The sequence below is a fragment of the Thalassophryne amazonica genome, chromosome 13, assembly GCF_902500255.1.
Source record: "Thalassophryne amazonica chromosome 13, fThaAma1.1, whole genome shotgun sequence".
Classification (NCBI taxonomy): Eukaryota; Metazoa; Chordata; class Actinopteri; order Batrachoidiformes; family Batrachoididae; genus Thalassophryne; species Thalassophryne amazonica.
The window spans coordinates 50521244-50540873 of record NC_047115.1 but is presented as its reverse complement, the minus strand read 5'-3'; the positions used below and the strand labels follow the sequence as shown (position 1 = coordinate 50540873).

General features: G+C 39.8%; 1 protein-coding gene across 2 annotated transcripts in view; it reads right to left on the bottom strand.

The window, feature by feature from the left end:
* Window positions 1-19630, bottom strand: part of slx4ip (SLX4 interacting protein) — a 139609-nt gene that overhangs the window by 93723 nt on the left and 26256 nt on the right. For both annotated transcript variants that reach the window (XM_034185696.1, XM_034185697.1), the window contains exons 3-4: window positions 1857-1946; window positions 1451-1577 (exon numbers count right to left, since the gene is read on the bottom strand). In XM_034185696.1, the coding sequence (XP_034041587.1) occupies window positions 1451-1577; window positions 1857-1946 (217 nt within the window). The remainder of the gene's footprint in view (window positions 1-1450; window positions 1578-1856; window positions 1947-19630) is intronic.

The following is a 19630-nucleotide window of genomic DNA, read 5'->3' as shown; positions in this document are numbered from 1 at the left end:
TGCAATCAGATCATCCATTTATTCCACAAAGATTAGTGTCATTCGCAAAGTCAAGATCAATGAAAATTTTCTCACTGACAAAGGCGCCCACGTTGCTAGACTCCACATTACCCAACACAGGGCTCAACAGTAAGCGTTGCCCACTTGACAATGGTAAGTGAATGGTGCTGTCAAACTTGGGCACTATGCCTCTAATGTGCCCTACACCGCAAGTTAATTTTCAGGTTCATTTAGAACAAAATCTGGGGAAAAATAAAAACATTTTAGTCATGTTCCTGGGGCAGCAGAAGCCAGAGTTTTTCCTGCATAAATGTCAAGTTAAAAAGGTTCATTGAAAAGTTTCAGGCAAAAATATTTTGAGGATGTTTGTTCCATCAGGCACAAACAATTCATTGTTTCCTCACTGTTCAGCAATATTTTTGTTATTTTGTGGCTTTAAAATCACTGCAGGCATGTGCACATTCATTTGATCTGCATACGCAGTGGCAGAATGTCTCTATCAGATACTGTTGCCAGCTGATGTGGCTAGCAGGATTTATCAACGAAGGTGATTTATTTTTTTCTTAATGCATGGCAGAGCTGTTAAGCTGTCAAGCATGCACAATGGATTGATTTTAAAGTGCTTGCAATGTGTTCTGTCCAAGTGCAATACATAGGAAAATACAAGTATAAGATGGGGACTCTGTGGCGGCAGATATACAGTATTATTTACACTCTATTATTTACATAGCTTTCCCAGAAATCAAAACACTTAAACAAAATAAACTCAAATTATAAAATAATAAATGCCAATAATAAAAAGTACTTCAACACTGCAGAAAAATCCCAAATGAAAGAGCTGATAACAGAAAAATGTGTGACTTATACTCCGGAAAATACAGTAGCTGTCTTATCTGGTTAAATTAGTTTTACCATGTAGCAAGTAGATTTGCCCCTCAGCATGGCAAGTGACCCCTGGACCCAGATCCAAAGGTTAACATCCAGTTCATACAAGCTTTTAACAGAGTAGGAGCCTGGACGAGGTCCACTACAGTAAGTTTTTCCGGCTTCACCCTCTTTCACTCTGGGTCAACACAGCAGATCCAATATGGATCTGCATGCTAATTTTGGTGAAGGTTTTATGTCGGATGCCCTTCCTAATGCAACTCCACATTACATGGAGAATGGGCAGGGGTGGTGTTGTACCGGGAACTTTCCGCTCTGGCAAAAAGTGCACTAACTACTTGACTACCATGCAGAGGAAGCCGTGATGAGCATCAGAATGTAGTAGGGAGAAAGCTACTCTGCCTCTGCCCTACTCAGCACTCTCAGTCATCATGTATAGGTTGACAATGTTATTATAATACAATTTAGGCAAATTCTTACAGTAAATGTAAAGAATTCAATGTTACATATAACAGATGGTTTAATCCTGGTGCAGTCCTACAAGACTCACAAGATTGTGTATTACCTTTGACATAAAATGCAGGAGCAGGTGGCAGTTCCTTCTTCTGTTTGGGCTGTCTTCTGTTTTGGAGGAACTCTGTGTACTGCTTAACTCTCTTGTCCATGGCATCTTGAACCACAGTTTTAACTTCCTACAACAGATGAGCAGACAATGAATAACATCGGATTCAACTATTAAGCTGATTTTAATGAGGAGAAGGGTAAAAATAACAGGTCAACAAGGGAGCACAGACCATAGTAAAGTAAGGAGATTTGAAGCAGTTAACGTTTTTAACAATGGAAACTCCTAAGAAGGAAAAACACAAGGTTCAAAGTCATTTTAGATTCCACGCTGTCGCTTTCTTTTGATGACAGCCTAAGGACAAAAGGTAGCTATTCGCTTACAAATGCCCTTCTCCTTGTGTCTGTACCTCAGTGTGCTCCATGGTAAACCAGCTGGTGTCCTCTTGATCGCCCAGGGGCAGAACATGGAGATCGACTAGCACAGCAAAGTTCCCACACTGTAATACAAAGAGGAAGAACAACCACAGGTTACTGAGGCGAACTGAGCTGACAGACAACAAAGGACATCACAGTGTGAGTGATTGACAGCGAGACAAAGCACAACGACACCCTATGTCCTTAAACATCACCTCACCCCTCTCACAGCCATCTCCTCCCTCATGACTGTCTGTCTAACCAATCTGTATTTAAAAGTATAGTCCATCTGTTTCCTTATATTCCCCTTCATGAACAGTAAACGTTTGCCTGTTCCATAAGAAATACAGTGAATGCATCAGGTTACAACAAGCTGCACAAAAAAGCCTTTCGGTGCATGACAACCAGTGAGGAATTATTGTACGTTTTAGCAGAGTGGTTGTAAAACACAATAGTATTAAGTGTTTCTGTAGTTCTGCAATACAAAATCTGTTGAAGGATCCAGAGTGGATTCCTGAAGCGTTCCATCACTGTGTTAATGGCAAGAATCTACAAGGAACAAGGAGGCAGGAAATACAGTGACTGTTGAAATTTTAGTTTTATCTCTTTCACCCTAGCGTGAATACAGAATACGTACATATGATTGCAAAAAACTGCCCCCTGCAGAGAACAAATGGATGTGGGTCTCGTGAAATTTGTCTTTTCCTGGGCAAAATTATAACGGAGAAAAAGAAACCATGCACAATATGACACTGAGTAACAAGAAGTACTACTCATAAGCCTGGAGTAGCTAAGCGTGAGTGTTAACCAGAACAGAAATGATAGTAACAGCACTTACAGATTCTAGGCTTTCTGTGAAAAAGTGGAATAAACAGTGTGCAAACAAAAGTGTTTCTCAATACAAATTGCACATTAAAAGCTTTGGTTTAAGCCAGGCTTATACCTCCTGGGCAGTCATCACAGCTTGGATGACTAATCTCTGCCAGTAGAGTTACAAACTCAGACACGAGGGGTGTTTCTAAGGGATTGTCCCCAGGATGATGCGAGAAAATGAATTAACAGGGTGTGTGTGGGAAGGCCCCTGCTACTTAGCTCTTAATTTTGGACAAAATCCTACATTTCTGAAACATTCCTCCAGTTGTCTCCTCCTCATCCTTAACGGAGCTGGCTCAAGTGGTGTGAAGGCAGAGAAATTAAAAGTGACTTTCACTGAACACCTTTTGTCATAGCATGTAAAAGCACAATTATTCTGTCAATCAAGCTGGCTAATTATTTATTTGACAACTGTTTGTTTGTTAAAGTCTCTGTAACTATTGGAAGTGAAGCTGTTCCTTTACTGCTTTGAGGTCAACGAGAGGAGAGAGAGCCCCCTAATGACTGATTAGTGAATGTGTCCGATACGTGGCAGCTCATTCTGAAGCATATTATTTGAAGTCCTAATGCATGTAATACTACATCAATATACCAAGATTAATGGTAATTCATGTAATATGTGCAGACAGCTGATTCACTTTGGATCCACTGAGACGCCAGACTTATCCCGAAACATAGCTGGAAAAACAAAATTTAAAAAACTCCAGACATTTAGATATGGTCACCAAAATTTGACAATTTAAAAATGTAACACTATGAAAACACACAAACACAGATGGACACACAAACATGTATGCTTTCACATGGAGTTAACAGCCACAGACTTGAAAAAGAGCCCCTTCTTGTGTTATTTGCACTTCATGTATAAAATATGTGCATGTGTGTTTGTCAGTGGAGGACCATGCAGCTCGTCTCTAAAGATCAGTATTCTCTCTGTCTTCTGCCTTTTCTCATGAGTCAGTCCACGGATGATTGGTGGTCTCAGCTAACTGCCTCCAACAATTACCAGTGCGTGGGAAACCCTAGCAAGACAGGGTCAGACCCTGTCAATCACATCCAGGGACTGAAGAGACCCCACAGTGTCCCATGGATTCGACGTGACACAGGCTGAAGGATCCAGCCTTTAAGTTTTGTATTTATATCATTATATTCATGTGTGTTACAGCCAATGTCAAATTTAATGTTATCAATTTAACAAGTATCTGTATAATGTATTACAATCCTCTATAACAGCTGTGTGTCTGTGAAGCTTGTTATAATATCTAACATAATAATAGCTGAGTTCTCTTAAACCCCCTTGGGGTAAAAGTGACAAAAATGGAACAAATCATTAATTAAGAAGAGTGAAAAGGAAAAACAACCCACAAATGCAACATAAATGAATTGTTCCACACAGACTTCAACTTTTCTAGATTGTGCTGTATCAACGTATTGCAGTTGAATAATTTATTCATTACATGTACAAGTATACTTGGTATAGGACTGGGCAACAGGGATATTATTCAGTGCTACAAGGGGAAAAAAAATCCTCAATATAAAACCAAGAACTTCAAAGGGAAGCTAATAACAACAGACAAAGCCTCATCACATAGGTGCAGATGTTTCATCCAAATTCTGTGCTCGTATGGGCCAATAATGGCTCCCCTGTAGAAGCTTGTGTTTAGTTTGTAGAAGCTTGTGTTTAGCAGCAAGCCTTCACACAAAAATTAAGATATTACAAATAAAGATGGGTATTAGAATTACTTTATTGACATGATGGCATTATCAATTCGCCCTATCGATCCAATTCTTTATCTATCCCTTACCAAAACTCCTGTGAATTTTCTGTGTACCAAAAGTAGTTTTTTAAGCAGTTTTCTATGTCAAAAACATTTTATTGAGTCTTAAAGTAAATAAATATGAAATTGGTCACTGGATCCTTGATCTCTGGACATAAATAAAAATAAACAAAATCTGTAAATTTTAGCATTTCACTGAAAAAAATGATACATTGGATCAACTTAAAAAAACTGATGTAACTTTGAACTTATTTATTTGGCACACAACTCGTCAATAACAAAAACTGATATACAAGACAATTCCACAGTGACATGTGTGACCAAAAAGGGGGTGAGCAGAAGCAAAGTTTATAAATACCCACCCCATATATACATACATACATACATATATACACATTACCTACCTCCAGAGCAAGCACAAGGGCAACAGTAGTAAGGAAAAACTCCCTCTGATGTATTGAGGAAGAAACCTCAAGCAGACCAGACTCTAAGGGGTGACCCTCTGCCTGGGCCATGCTACAAACACATTTAACAACACAAACTCAAATCCCATTATCATAAACATATCAAGTGAACACCGTGTCTTCGTCTACATACATATTTACATACATATCCAGTATACATGTATACACTAGGGTTATGACTACAAAACTTTTTTCAAAACTTTCATTTTCCTGATGTTGCATTTGATGAACTTTTTTACCCATAGATCACTTTTTTGAAGTTTATTTCATTGGATCATGAAAAAACCTCCCGCACCTAGCATCACATCACTTTTAAAAATACACGAATTTACACAATACTATTTAAAAATAACGTAACAAGAAAAGAATTAACAAGTATCAAGAAATAACAAGAAAATATATACAAATAAATATTGCTAAAATATATTATTAAACAATAATTAAAGAAATAAAAAATAAGGTAAAATAGATGATGGGGGAGGTGATGATCTAGTGGTTAAGGTGTTGGGCTTGAGTCCAGAAGATCATGGTTTCAAATCCCCACCTGACTGGAAAATCACTAAGGGCTCTTGGGCAAGGCCTTTAATCCCCTATTGCTCCCGGTGTGTAGTGAACGCCTTGTATGGCAGCACCCTGACATTGGGGTGAATATGAGGCATAATTGTAAAGTGCTTTGAGCGTCTGATGCAGATGGAAAAGCGCTATATAAATGCAGTCCATTTACCATTTATATAAATGCAGTCCATTTACAGATAAACGTGAACATGCCACTCAACAAAGTCTGCTGCCAAACTGGTGTCTAAACACTCTTTGTCAACCAGAAAAGCGTCACAGGTGCTTCAAAGTCTGGCTGAAGATGGAGTTAGTGTCAACACCATCACAGTCTGTTGTCTGGCGTCGAACAATCAGAGATGCAGAACCCAACTTAAGAACCGCCTCATGGAACTGATTTCTGAAGAGAATTTTGTTTGCATTTTGATGGTAAGAAAATTGACAATAAGGAAGTACCAAGTTGTTGTACTGAAAACATGACCAGAAGAACATTACAATCTTGGCATTTGGCTTGTGACAGTAGAACCACTGCAGACATCTATATACCAAGATAGGACCTGCTTGATGAGTACAATGCATGGAACAGTATTCAGATGATCATCTCTGACACAACAGCAGTCAATACTGGTCACAAAAACTGTGTTGTAGCCAGGCTTCAGAGAACATTTTGACACAAGGATTCGATGAACCTCAATATATCGGCTGCCAACACTGCATTCTTGATCTTGTTCTACGACGTGTGTTGGACTTCTTTTTTCCTATACGGTCACGGTCACCTAACATTAACTACGAGTTTATTGATGAGATTTTGGAACAGTATGATGATTTGCATAATGCACACATGGGCACAGAAGTGATACCAGAATATGAGAACCTTGGCTGGAGACTTGATTTTAAATTCCTTTTTGAGCTTTGTGAAGCATACAAGTTTTACAAAATGGAGGAAAAACGGCCTCACATCAAATGGCACAAGCTGCCATCACTTCACAGTGCCAGGTGCAACTCACGAGGAATTTTAGCACTTACTGCATTTTTCCTTCTTGCAAAGTGGCTGAGAACAGCTGAGGGTAACTTGCGATTTCATTGCAACTACATGGTCGCGGGCCTGGTTTTCTAACCAACCACTATTCAGAGGACAGATTATGAAGTCCTGCTGTCATCAATATCCAAACTTAAGTGACCCAAAGCTGTTGAAATGCTTCTCTACTCATAGTAGCTGAGAGAGCTGTAAGGTTGATGAGGAGGTTTGTTCTACTTGCAAACAGACAAATCATCTTAGCAGCAAATTTATTAACACTAATACACAATCTGAAACACTATTAAAACACGACAACTGCTATTTATGTACTCATTTTCATGTATTCCTCATGTGTATTGTAGTAAAACTGACATGTTATAATAAAAAGTGTTTGAGCGCTAGGTGTTTTAATGTGAAATATGAAACTGTCTTTAGGTGCGGGAGGTTTTTTTTCAAGGTCTGGCAAAACCAAAGTCATTTTTGTGAGTTTTAGGTAAAAGTTCATCATTTATAACCCCAGGCTAATAAATTTGAGATTTGTCATAACCCTACACACACCAACATACACCTACACATACATACCTAATTACACACACACACACACACACATATATACATACATATATATACATATACGAGGTCTGATGAGTTTTGTGTTGTCAGTTGTAATTGTGAACTTGTACAGTAACATTCATTTGTATATGTGCATGTACGAGGTCTGTCAATAAAGTAATGGTCCTTTTTATTTTTTTCAAAAACTATATGGATTTCATTCATATGTTTTTACGTCAGACATGCTTGAACCCTCATGCGCATGCGTGAGTTTTTCCACGCCTGTCGGTGACGTCATTTGCCTGTGAGCACGCCTTGGGAAGGAGTGGTCCCGCCCCCTCGTCGGATTTTCATTGTCTGGAAATGGCGGCATGAAAAGGACTTTTTTCCATCAGAATTTTTTCAGAAGCTGTTAGAGACTGGCAGCTGGAAACCATTCGAAAAATTTATCTGGCTTTTGGTGAAAATTTTACAGGCTTCACAGAGAATAAGGTCTGTTAGTACAGCTTTAAAAAACCCCTTTAAGGACGCTCGGTGCACCGCGCTACGAGCTGCGACGACGCGGCACAAGCCACCGGACCATTTCTAAACGGATGGCTCTGTGGATACGAGACCGTCGTGTGCTCTTTCTCTGGTTATCACAAGAGCTGGACATCAGCCATTTTCCAGCAGATTTCACTTTTAACAAGAGATTTTGTCATGGAAAGCCGCGCAGAGGCTTCGCGCGTCACGACCAATTCGCTTTGGAAGCGAGACAAAGGAACACCTCTGTTTCGGTGTGTCAGAGGACAAGTTTGGACATGTCCAGCTCTCCACAATTTCACTGATACTTACTGGACTGGTAAGCACTGAAAGCCGAGATAGACATCTCTTGTTAAAATCTCTTGTTAAAAGTGAAATCTGCCGGAAAATGGCTGATGTCCAGCTCTTGTGATAACCAGAGAAAGAGCACACGATGGTCTCGTATCCACAGAGCCATCCGTTTAGAAATGGTCCGGTGGCTTGTGCCACGTCGTCGCAGCTCAGAGCGCGGCGCACGGAGCGTCCTTAAAGCTGTACTAACAGACTTTATTCTCTGTGAAGCCCGTAAAATTTTCACCGAAAGCCAGATAAATTTTTCGAATGGTTTCCAGCTGCCAGTCTCTAACAGCTTCTGAAAAAATTCTGATGGAAAAAAGTCCTTTTCATTCCGCCATTTCCAGACAATGAAAATCCGACGAGGGGGCGGGACCACTCCTTCCCAAGGCGTGCTCACAGGCAAATGACGTCACCGACAGGCATGCGCATGAGGGTTCAAGCATGTTTGACGTAAAAACATATGAATGAAATCCATATAGTTTTTGCAAAAAATAAAAAGGACCGTTACTTTATTGACAGACCTCGTACATGCACATATACAAATGAATGTTACTGTACAAGTTCACAATTACAACTGACAACACAAAACTCATCATACTTCATTAGATACATATCTTAAACATCATTTTTTATATTGATTTTTAAACTGACTGATATTTGGACATCGTTTGAGTTCATCCGTCAGGTTATTCCATAATCTAGGGCCACACATGGAGAAACAGACACCTTTCCTGGTCGTCCGAGCACCAGCAATTTTAAAAAGATACAAGCCCCGTAAATTATATTTTCCTTCTCTCTCAGTAAAATATTCTTGAATTCTCAATGGCACTTCTTTATTTTTCACTTTGTGCATTAATTGAACAGTCTTGAACGAAATCATATCATTAAGTTTTAATATTTGAGATTTAATGAACAGTGGGTTGGTGTTGTCTCGATAACCTGTATTATGAATTGTCCTTAATTCTGTTTTTTGAAGGATGAATAATGGTTGCAATGTAGTTTTGTAATTGTTGCCCCAAACTTCAGCGCAATAAGTCAAGTAGGGTGCAACCAAAGAACAATAGAGAGTATGCAGTGCTCTGCAATCAAGAACATGCTTTACTTTATTTAATACTGCAATACTTTTTGATACCTTCATTTGAATATGCTGAATATGAGCTTTCCAATTAATTTTTTCATCAATAATGACACCTAAAAACTTATTCTCTTTGACACGTTCTGTTTACCCCATGTATATTTAACTGAATTTGTATGTCTTTTTTATAATTTCCTAATAACATCAATTTAGTTTTAGACAAATTTAATGATAATTTGCTAATATCAATCCATCTCTTTAACTTTAACATTTCTGTTCCTAAATCAGATAATTGTTGCAGATTTTCCCCTGAGCAAAACAGGTTTGTGTCATCTGCAAAGAGCACAGTTTTAACCATATCTGAGACTTTACATAAATCATTAATGTATAAAATAAATAATTTTGGGCCAAACACAGAACCCTGTGGTAGCCCACAAACAATGTCCAGATATGAAGAACAGCATTCCCCGAGTTTAACAAACTGCTTTCGGTTTTGTAAGTAGCTTTTAATCCAACTCAGAGCAACTCCTCTGATCCCATACAGTTCCAACTTTTGAAATAATATACTGTGATCAATTGCGTCAAAAGCCTTTCTTAAGTCAATAAATAAACCTGCAACTATTACCCTTTGGTCCACATGTTTATTGATCTCTTCTATGAAATCGAACAATGCCAGAGTCGTGGACCTTTTTGCTCAAAAACCATATTGACTTTCATCAAGCAAGTTGTGTCGATCTATAAATTTATCCAGTCTGCTGTTGTAAAGTTTTTCCAGTATCTTTGAAAATTGTGATAGTAGAGACACAGGCCTGTAGTTAGTAAAAAGATGCTTGCTGCCAGATTTGAATAAAGGTATCACTTTTGCCACTTTCATACTGTTAGGAACAATCCCAGTTTGAAATGATTTGTTAAAAATATGATAATGGTTTTGCGATTTCAGTGATTATTCGCTTTACTAAGGACATATGTACCTCATTATGATCCGTTGACTTTTTACTTTTACATGTACTAACTATGTTAATAATTTCCCTTTCATCTACTGGGCTGAGAAACATTGTGTGCAGATTTCTGGCGATTAATTGCTGATTTTCCCACGTACTGTGTGGGATTTCAGCTGCCAGATCTGGCCCAAAATTAGCAAAAAATTTATTGAAACTATTCACTACTTGGCTCATGTTATATTCATCTTTGTTGTCATAAGTAAAGTATGTTGGATAGTTATTTGATTTGGGTTTATTTGCTATAATACTATTCAATATTTTCCATGTTTCCTTTATATTGTTTTTATTATCGTTTAGTAGTTTTCCAAAGTATGATTTTTTACAGTTCCGCATAATAGTTGTTAGTTTATTTTTATAGTCCTTATATTTAACCTCTGCCTCTCTTGATTTACTTTTAATTAATTCTCTGTATAGCCTATTTTTCTTTTTACACGCCTTTTGAAGACCTTTTGTTATCCATGGGTTAGCTTTATAGTTATTATTTTATTATACTGTATAATTAGACAATTTTTGTTATATATATTGAGAAATATGTTTTCAAATTCGGAATATGCTGAATTCGCATTTTGCCTATTGTAAATGGGATTCCAATCCTGTAAAAGTAAATCATTTTTTAAGGCAGATAGCTGATAGCTTCCTCAGATTGCAGGCACTTGCAATATTGTTTTTTCTCAGTACATTTTTTTATTAAACTTCAAATCAATTACTATAAAAATTGGTAAATGGTCACTAATATAATTAATTAATAAGCCACTTAGTGTTTTGGTATCGATATCATTTGTAAATATATTATCAATGAGAGTAGCTGAATGTGAAGTGATTCTTGAAGGCCTAGTAATTTTTGGATATAGATTTAGACTGTACATAGTGTTAACAAAACCCTCAGTTACTATATGCTGATGCGGGTTTAAGAGATCAATGTTTATATCTCCACAAACAAATACTCGCTTATTACCCATCTGTGAAAACAATTTCTCTGTCCAATTTTGAAATTCTTCAATTTTAGAGCCAGGAGCTCTATATATGCAGCTAATAATTATATTTTTGCCTTTTTCCATACCTATTTCAATTGTGATGGATTCCAAAAGGTTTTCCACAGCCACAGTCATTTCATCTTTAATTTTGTAGTTAATCCTTTTGTCAACATACAAAGCCACTCCTCCTCCTCTATTTCGTCTATTCAGATGATTAAATTCGTAACCCTCCAGCTCATAGTTTGTGTCATCACCCTCTGTAAGCCATGTTTCCGTTAAGGCAATTATACTGAATGGTTGACAAAATTGTTTTAAATAGTCTTTGATACTCCCAAAATTTTTGTACAGACTCCTGCTATTAAAGTGGATTATTGACAATTTCCCATCACTTGAAATGCAGTTACTGTATTGTTCCTCTGTGTAATACTGACAGTTACTATCTATGAAGGCATAGATAGATTGTCCGAATCTAGCTCATATTCCACATCTTGTATATGATGCTCAGTGTACTTAAAAGATTGTAATTCCACATTCTCATAACCATGTATGATCTCAGTTATACTATTACTGTTCAGAAGCAAACAAAAGCATTACCTTTGGACATATAGGTTATATGTATACGTAGTGCTGGATTTGCTGATTTTCACAGATCTGGCAACTTGCTTCTGACGGATTGTTTGTTGCTGTGACGCCACGCTGAACTTCACACGGTTGTATACGCTTCTTTTATTTTTGTTTAGCACTCTTCTGGTTATTAATTGTATCGACTCTGAACGTTATTTAACAACAGTCTTGTTGTGAATCGCTAGCAGTTAGTATTCGCTAGCGGTTAGCTTTCGCTAGCTAGGTCGACACCTCCCCTCTCCATTGTTACTTTTTATAGCTATTTCTTTTCTACCCGTTTAATACTTCTGTTCGTTTTTCAGTTGAACTGCTGTGAATTTTAAGTAATTTTTACTCCTGTGTAAAATCTTAGGAGCAGCTAGCATTTTCGCTAGCGGTTAGCTTGCCTTAGCTATTTCTGACCCCTGTCATTTTTTCATTTCATTTTTTTACACTCCTGTTAGTTAAATAACTGTTTAGTGTATTTTATAGCTGCTGCTTTTTTTTACCTGTTTAATACTTCTGTTAGTTTTTCAGTGTAACTGCTGTGAATTTTAATTCATTTATCTGCATCTGTGTGAGCCTTAGGAGTGGTTAGCTTATCCATTATTGGTTAGCTCGTGTTTGCTTGGCTACATTTTTGAATTTCTTAGTGCACAAAGTACACTACTAATTCTACTTTACACCCTCCAGAAATCCTGCGTGATGTTGGAAGATAGGGTGGCTCTCTTAGAGAGCCGTATCCATAAGTTAGAGCAGCTTCTTAGCGCAGTGGAGTTAGATGTTACGGGCACTCCAGATGAGGTTAGTGTTGGGCCGGCTAGCGAGCCCATTAGCATCAGCTTAGAAATGCCGGCTGTGGAGGACGGCTTTCGGACTGTGGCGAGGCGGAGGAAGCCCCGTAGGGCTTGGTGCCCAGTTGTGGCACCCCGATCACACTCTCCAGTGCGAACTGTGAATCGGTTCTCCCCCTTGGATTTGCCAGATGTGAATTCTCTGAGTCCACGCGTGACTTCCACTCCTGTCTCCAGGCCGAAACACCGGACTTTAGTGATAGGGGATTCTATCACCCGCAAAGTCAGGTTGCAAACGCCGGCTGACGTTAAATGTATTCCTGGGGCCAGAGCTCCCGACACTGCATCTCATCTTAGGGTGCTGACGCTGCAGAAGGGAAGACAGACGAAGGAACATGACATGAGATATAGTCACATAGTTATTCACGTTGGCACCAATGATAGGATGAAGCACTCAGAGGTCACAAAAATGGACATAGAGAGGACTTGTGACCTTGCCAGAAAGATGTGTCGGCATCGATTAATAGTCTCTGGTCCCCTCCCTTCCCGGGGTACTGATGAGGCGTTTAGCAGGCTGACATCATTAAATAGGTGGCTGGTGCAGTTTTGTAGACAGCAAGGCTTTAGCTTTATTGATAACTGGCCTTTGTTCTGGGGCCGCCGTGGCCTGCTGATGCCTCCACTCTACTGGGGAAGGCACCGCCATCTTGTCTGCGAACATAGATAGAGCTCTACAGGGAGGGTAACATTAGGAATCTACAGCAGGCAACGGAGCAGGTGATTAGAGACCCTGCAAGGCCTATGACAAATGTGGGTGTGGAATCCATTAGCTTAGCGGGTAAATTAGTGCAGAAAATCCACTATGGTGATACTGCAGTTTATCTGCCAGGGAGGGAATTTCAACAAGTTGAGACTGTGGCCTGCTCCCGTAGACGTGTCCATAAAAATCATAGAGGGATATGCTTTCCAAACTTAATACCCATTACTATATTGGATCATGTTGAAATTGAGGATGGCCCAATGGTTGTTCCAGCAATATCAAAGATTTCATGTCTGCTACCTACAATGCATGTGGAATGTCTCAAACCTAAACCTACTTCTAGGCACCTTATATATGCCACTCTGGAACCACCCCTAAACCCAAACAGCTCAACTGTCAACCCCACTGAGGTCCTTAGACTGGGTCTCATTAACATAAGATCACTGTTCTCAAAATCATTGTTGATTAATGATTTAATTATTGATCATCACTTAAATATGATTGGGTTATGTGAAACCTGGCTTAAACCTACAGCTGTCCTCCCCGTAAATGAGGCCTGCCCACCAGCATATACATTTAGTCACGTCCCTCGTGATGCGAAGCAAGGCGGGGGTGTAGCTCTTATTTATAAATCTAGGTTTAGCTTATTAGCAGTTGGGGGTCACAAATATAACTCGTTTGAGCATCTGATTCTCCGCTCCGCTCAGGATATTACGCATTGCCAAGGTCAGAAGAATAAAAATCAGCCGTATTACTTTGTCACTGTATATAGGCCTCCTGGCCCATATTCCGAATTCTTAGATGAATTTGGTGCGTTCATCTCATACAAAATGGGAGCAAAACCAAAAGTGTTGCATTTATATTTTTGTTGAGTGTAAATAAGCCTTCTGATCCCCTCTGCAAATCATTTATGGAAATTGTGGATGCATTAGGATTTCGGCAATGCATTCGGGATTCAACGCACATTAGTGGAAATACCCTGGATCTGGTTCTCGCATGTGGTATTGCTGTCACGAATATTGACATCATGCCTCTTACATCAGTGGTCTCTGATCACTCACTTATTAAGTTTACAGTTTCACTGCCGTGTTTAGTGGAACAACAACCTTATTTATCATTACGGCGATGCATCAACTCCTCAACTAAGACAATTAAATCTGCTGGAATCACTTTACCATATCATAAATATACATTGTGAAAAACTAAAGAGCAAGCGTGAGCACCAGAGCGAGCGAGCAAGCGTGAGCGGACGGTCGGCGTCTGGGTAGACGGCCGTACCATTCAACTTCAATCAGAGTCCACGGGCCGCCGAAGGCCCCAGCCATTTTATCAACCAACGAAGTGGGTCCAGCTCACGCCAGAGAACAACCACGTGCGCTGCCCCACGAAAAGTTAATGAGGAATGAATAAAAACTCAGGTGTGGAACGATTCTCGTTTCTTGCCCACAAGACAAGACTCCCACTTAGTGACTTTAATCAGCACAATCGTGAGTCACAACTGACATCATTAAATGGCTTTGAGGGGGATTAATGAAGAAATTGCGGACCTGCCGCTTCTGAGAAGCAGAGAACCAGCGAAGCAGCGGGTCGCAGCGCTGCTTCATTGCTTCAAGCACACCCGCTGCAGAAGTAGCAGGTCTGCAATCACCATAGAGAGATGAACATTTTCCCGATACACACCCTCCAAAACAATGGCCACTCCAGCATAATGTGAACTGAAGGACCGATAAGGGAATCGTTAAGCAAACAGGCTATTGATGTCGGTGGATCGAATAATTTCTTATTGATTCTTAACAGGAACCATTTTTCGATATCCATCCCTAATTACAAAGAAAGCCGCTGTAGACGCAAGGTATCTGTTTGCTGAAAAAGACAAAATATGTTGATTTGAGTGCACCATTCACAAGCAAAATGTGTTTAATTTTGGGAATGTGTGTACCTGAAGATTTCAGGTTATAGCCACTTTTGTCAGTTTATGTATAATAACTCCATTAATGCTTGAAGGTTATTAATCATGATTTTTTTTTCATGTTGATAAGATATGAAATTCTATTTAAATTCTTGGATTATTTTATTTATTCAAGTTAATTTCACATGGCTGTTTGCATTTTATACCATTATCAGTAATCATTTATATTCTAGTTGCATATATAATTGATAAATGTAGCATCTACATACCAATCATATCATATACAGAACACTCGTAGCATCCCACAAGTAAATAATAATAATAAAAAAGAATTCCAGGATGGGCAAAACTCTGTTTTAAATCAACAATTTACCCTGAAATGACCAAAATCAATTCATATCAACTCCGTGTCCTACAAAAACAGGTGATTTTGGTCTTTTCTGTTGATCAGCACTGAAACTCACAGAGGTGTTATTAACTCAGTATCAATGCTGCAGTTTGTCATTAGTGGTGATGAACCGCATTATACTGAGAGGTGTTTGTAATATTCTGACCCCTCTGCGCACATAAATCATGACTAGGACCACAACATCCATCTATTAAGGCACATAGATTCAAATTATACAGGCTAATGAAAAGTCTAATGAATGGTCGAAAGAGCAGCACAAGGTTAATTTGATCAATATCTTAGAAGGAGAGCAGTCTGATTCAGAGTGTCGTCCTTATGGAGAAACACGGCAAGAAGAATCCCCTAAAGTGATTCCTGAGTTTCTCATTAAGGCTGCTTTGGGCTGAAAGCCAACCAACTACGAGTAGCTAGCCTGAGACCAAATTCTTTTTCATCACATTAGAGGACCAGATGAGGCACAACTGGGAAATGGACATTAATGATAAGCATTGGTCTCTCCTGAACACAAAAACAGCATGTGATTCCTTGGGATTCTCAGAAACCGGGGATTTTGCCAAGAATGCAAATGAATACAATCTCACTAGTAATAATTTGCCAAAGAAAATTGGTAATTTCCCACTAATCGCTGAGTCCAGACTGAGACATTTATGTCAGACTGGAATAGAAGAGACAAAACCAGGAGGCAAAACCTAATTATACAGAAAGCATCTGACTACAATTTAAACATGTTGTAATCTAAATTTGTCATCTTAAAGCACAAAGTGTAACAAGTGAGTCTCGAGTGCATACTCTGCTGTGAACTATGACCTCCAGTGCCCCATCCCAGCCCTATGGATTGTGGCTCCCATTTAGACAGTTGCCCAGAAACAGTCAGTACTTTGAAAATGAAAAATGAACGATCACAAGAAGGTTTAGGAAAGAAAACATCTCAACCTAAAATGTGCCAAGTGTGCTCTTTAAAACATAAAAAACTAAAAGGTCAAGAAAAAGCAAATGCAGAAACTCTAACAAAGGAAATAATTCAACATAACTGCCTCACATTACAAAACATTTCCACAGTATACTCTGGTGGTAGCAATGTAGGACTTGGACAGCTCTTTCAGCTTGACAAGTTTTCTTGAGCTGTGTCTCAGGCTGGCTCATGTGTCTACTAGGGGGGAGGCTGGCATGTTACTCGGCACAGATCAGTACAAATGAGGAAAGCTTAGTGAAATGTGCCGGTTTTGAACATGTTCAAAAATTTTGGGAGCTCAGCTGGACACCTTGGCACCCTCTCACTTGGCTTGGTGCAGTTCAGTGCAAGTTGGGTTCCAATTATTAGGCTCAGCATGGAAAGAATTGCCCTGAGATTTGAGGATGGCATGCACATCAAGTCCACCCAGAGTTAAACCAAGCTGTGACAAGCCTGACCTAGGCCATCCTGAGCCATTTGGGAGGTGTCCGGGAATCCAATGAATTCCAGAAAGAAAAAAAAAAAAAAAAAAAACTTTTCCTGACTTTTGTGAGCAGTGTACCTGCTCAGGAAAACTCTGCGTAGGGAAATCAACTCAGCCTGTTACAGTGCACAACATAACCAAACTCAAACAGATGTAGGAACAGCTGGTCAATCCCACCTAGTCTGTGTAAAAAACAAACAAACAAAAAACAATGTATGCTACCTAGGGCTGCACCTAATAATTAGTTTTTCATTGATTAATCTGTTAAATATTTTTTCAGTTAATTGATTAATCTGTCATTTTGTTTGTTGCTTAATCTATTATTACTCAATTAATATAACAATAAATTTGCCCAAATGAAAAATTTAAAACTTGAAATTTATGTTTGAATATTCAATTGTCTTCACTGTGAAATAAAAATATGACAAAGTATGCATTAGTAAGTTTCCCTTTTCACTTGGGATTGCCACAGTTGATGTGATATGGATCTGCATGTTGAGTTTTTTGTTTTTACGCCGGATGTCCTTCCTGACGCAACTCCACATTACATGGAGAATGGGCAGGGGTAGGTTTGAACCGGGAACCTTGTGCTCTGGACAAGCACACTAATCACTTGGCTACCACGCTGCCCGACCTGACCAAAGTATGCACTACTGGACATTAGTCACCAACAATAAATAAATAAATAAATATAATAATAATCCCAACTGGAAAATATACAGTCCAATATAAAAGTCTTTCTAAAATAAAATTAATGCAAGAGCTTGTTTCATTCAAATAAAAGTAATGTAGTGCATTGTACTGCTTATTAGTCTGGTATTTTATTGGTATTGGTACTTTTGTTTTGAGAAAGAGCGCTCTTACACACATATACATACACACACACACACACAACAGTACTAGAGTATAACATTGAAAGTTTACAGAGTTTAACCCAGTTCTGATGAGATTATTTTACAGGATAAGAAAGCTCAATGACCGTGTGAACAGCCCAGATGTACAGCCATCACTCCCCAAAAAATAAAGTAAATAAAATAAATAGCCAGAAGATGATAGCATTGCCATCATCGTGAAAGTCACCATATTAAGGACTTGTTCAGACTGGAGTTTGCAATCCATCTTGAGCCAGATTCAGCCCAGATTGCTTTCTAGCCGGATTTCCGACCTGTCTTTGAAATGTGGCTCATCCTACACACACACACACACACACACGTCCAAACTCAATACTGCTCAAGTAAAATCCAAGTCGTGCACCAGTGTTTGAGGTGTTGGTCCTTGCCAGAGAGGGAGAACTGGCTGTGTTTTATTTACCAATGAGGAACAGTGGACAGCTTGATGGATTACTTAAATGCAGAGAGTCTCTTGGCTTTAAACAGATAAACTTGAATTTGTGTGATATTTGAGAAAGGAATTTATAAGCGTAATCTCACACAAAATTTACTTTTAAGCTCCCGTGATAAACCTGCAGTCTGTCACTGCAGATGACATAAATTCTGCTGTAATGACCTGCAAAGGTTTTCTGGCACCAACATCTGAACGAGTGCAGGTGTGTGTTTGTGCATTCCTGTGTGGTGATAAGGCACCACAGAGAAAGAGGGTTGTTTTTCTGAGTGCTTTATCAGAGAAGACGCTGGCCGCACGGACTGTAGTTTGATGTGATGGTCCCGAGCCAGCCACAGTAAATCCTGCTCAAATCCAGCTCAAAACAAATCTGTCTTAAATTTATTTTAAATCAAATTTAAAGTGTAATTCCCACCTGCAATCCCTGAACTGTGTGCGAGGAGTTGCTGAGTGTCACCACACTCACCTCGCTTTCTGTCTTGTTTCCTGCCAGCAGTACCAGATCCAACAGCCGGAGACGGTGGCCACCTGGGGACTCAGGACTTGGCGGCTCCAGTATCCTCCGGGTTCGGTGGCAGTGGAAATCGTGTGGGATCCGGCTCTTCTCTGGACGTACGTCTCCTATCCTCGAGCCTGCCCACACGTCCCCTTTGTACATTTGACTCTAATCCAAATTCTGCATTTGTCTGTATTTCGTTGTGCACGTTTCACAACAGTAAAGTGTTGTATTTTGGCTCATCTATTGTCCGTTCATTTGCGCCCTCTGTTGTGGGTCCGTGTCACTACACTTTCCCAACAGGATATCTTGGCCAGTGTCATGGATTCCGAGGGGCGTCAACCATCTGTTGAACAACCAATGGAAGAGCAGGGTGCACAGGTGCCAGCGGGAGGCGTGGTAGGTGAGTTGCAGCAAATCCTCACCGCCTTCACTGCTCAGTTGGATTTAATGACCGAGCAGAACGTCATTCTCAATCGCAGGATGGAGGCTCTCACCGCACAGGTGGAAGCGCGCGCACAGGGTGCTGCTGCAGCTCCTCTCCTGCTGTCCTGGTGCCAAATATAGACGTTCCAATGGTCATTCAACGACCCCCCCACCATCCCCTGAAGCATACATAAGTCCCCCGGAGCCGTACGGAGGCTGTGTGGAGGACGTGCGCAGCTTCTTGATGCGTGTTCGCTCGTCTTTGCACCGTGTCCCGTGCATGTACGCGTCAGACTCCAGCCGGGTGGCTTATGTAATTAATTTGCTTCGAGGTGAGGACGCGCCTGGGCTACGGTGCTTTGGGAGCAGAATGCACGGCTCCTAGCAAACATATACTGGGTTGTGAGGAAGTTCAGAACAGTCTTTGATCAGCCAAATAGAGGCGAAG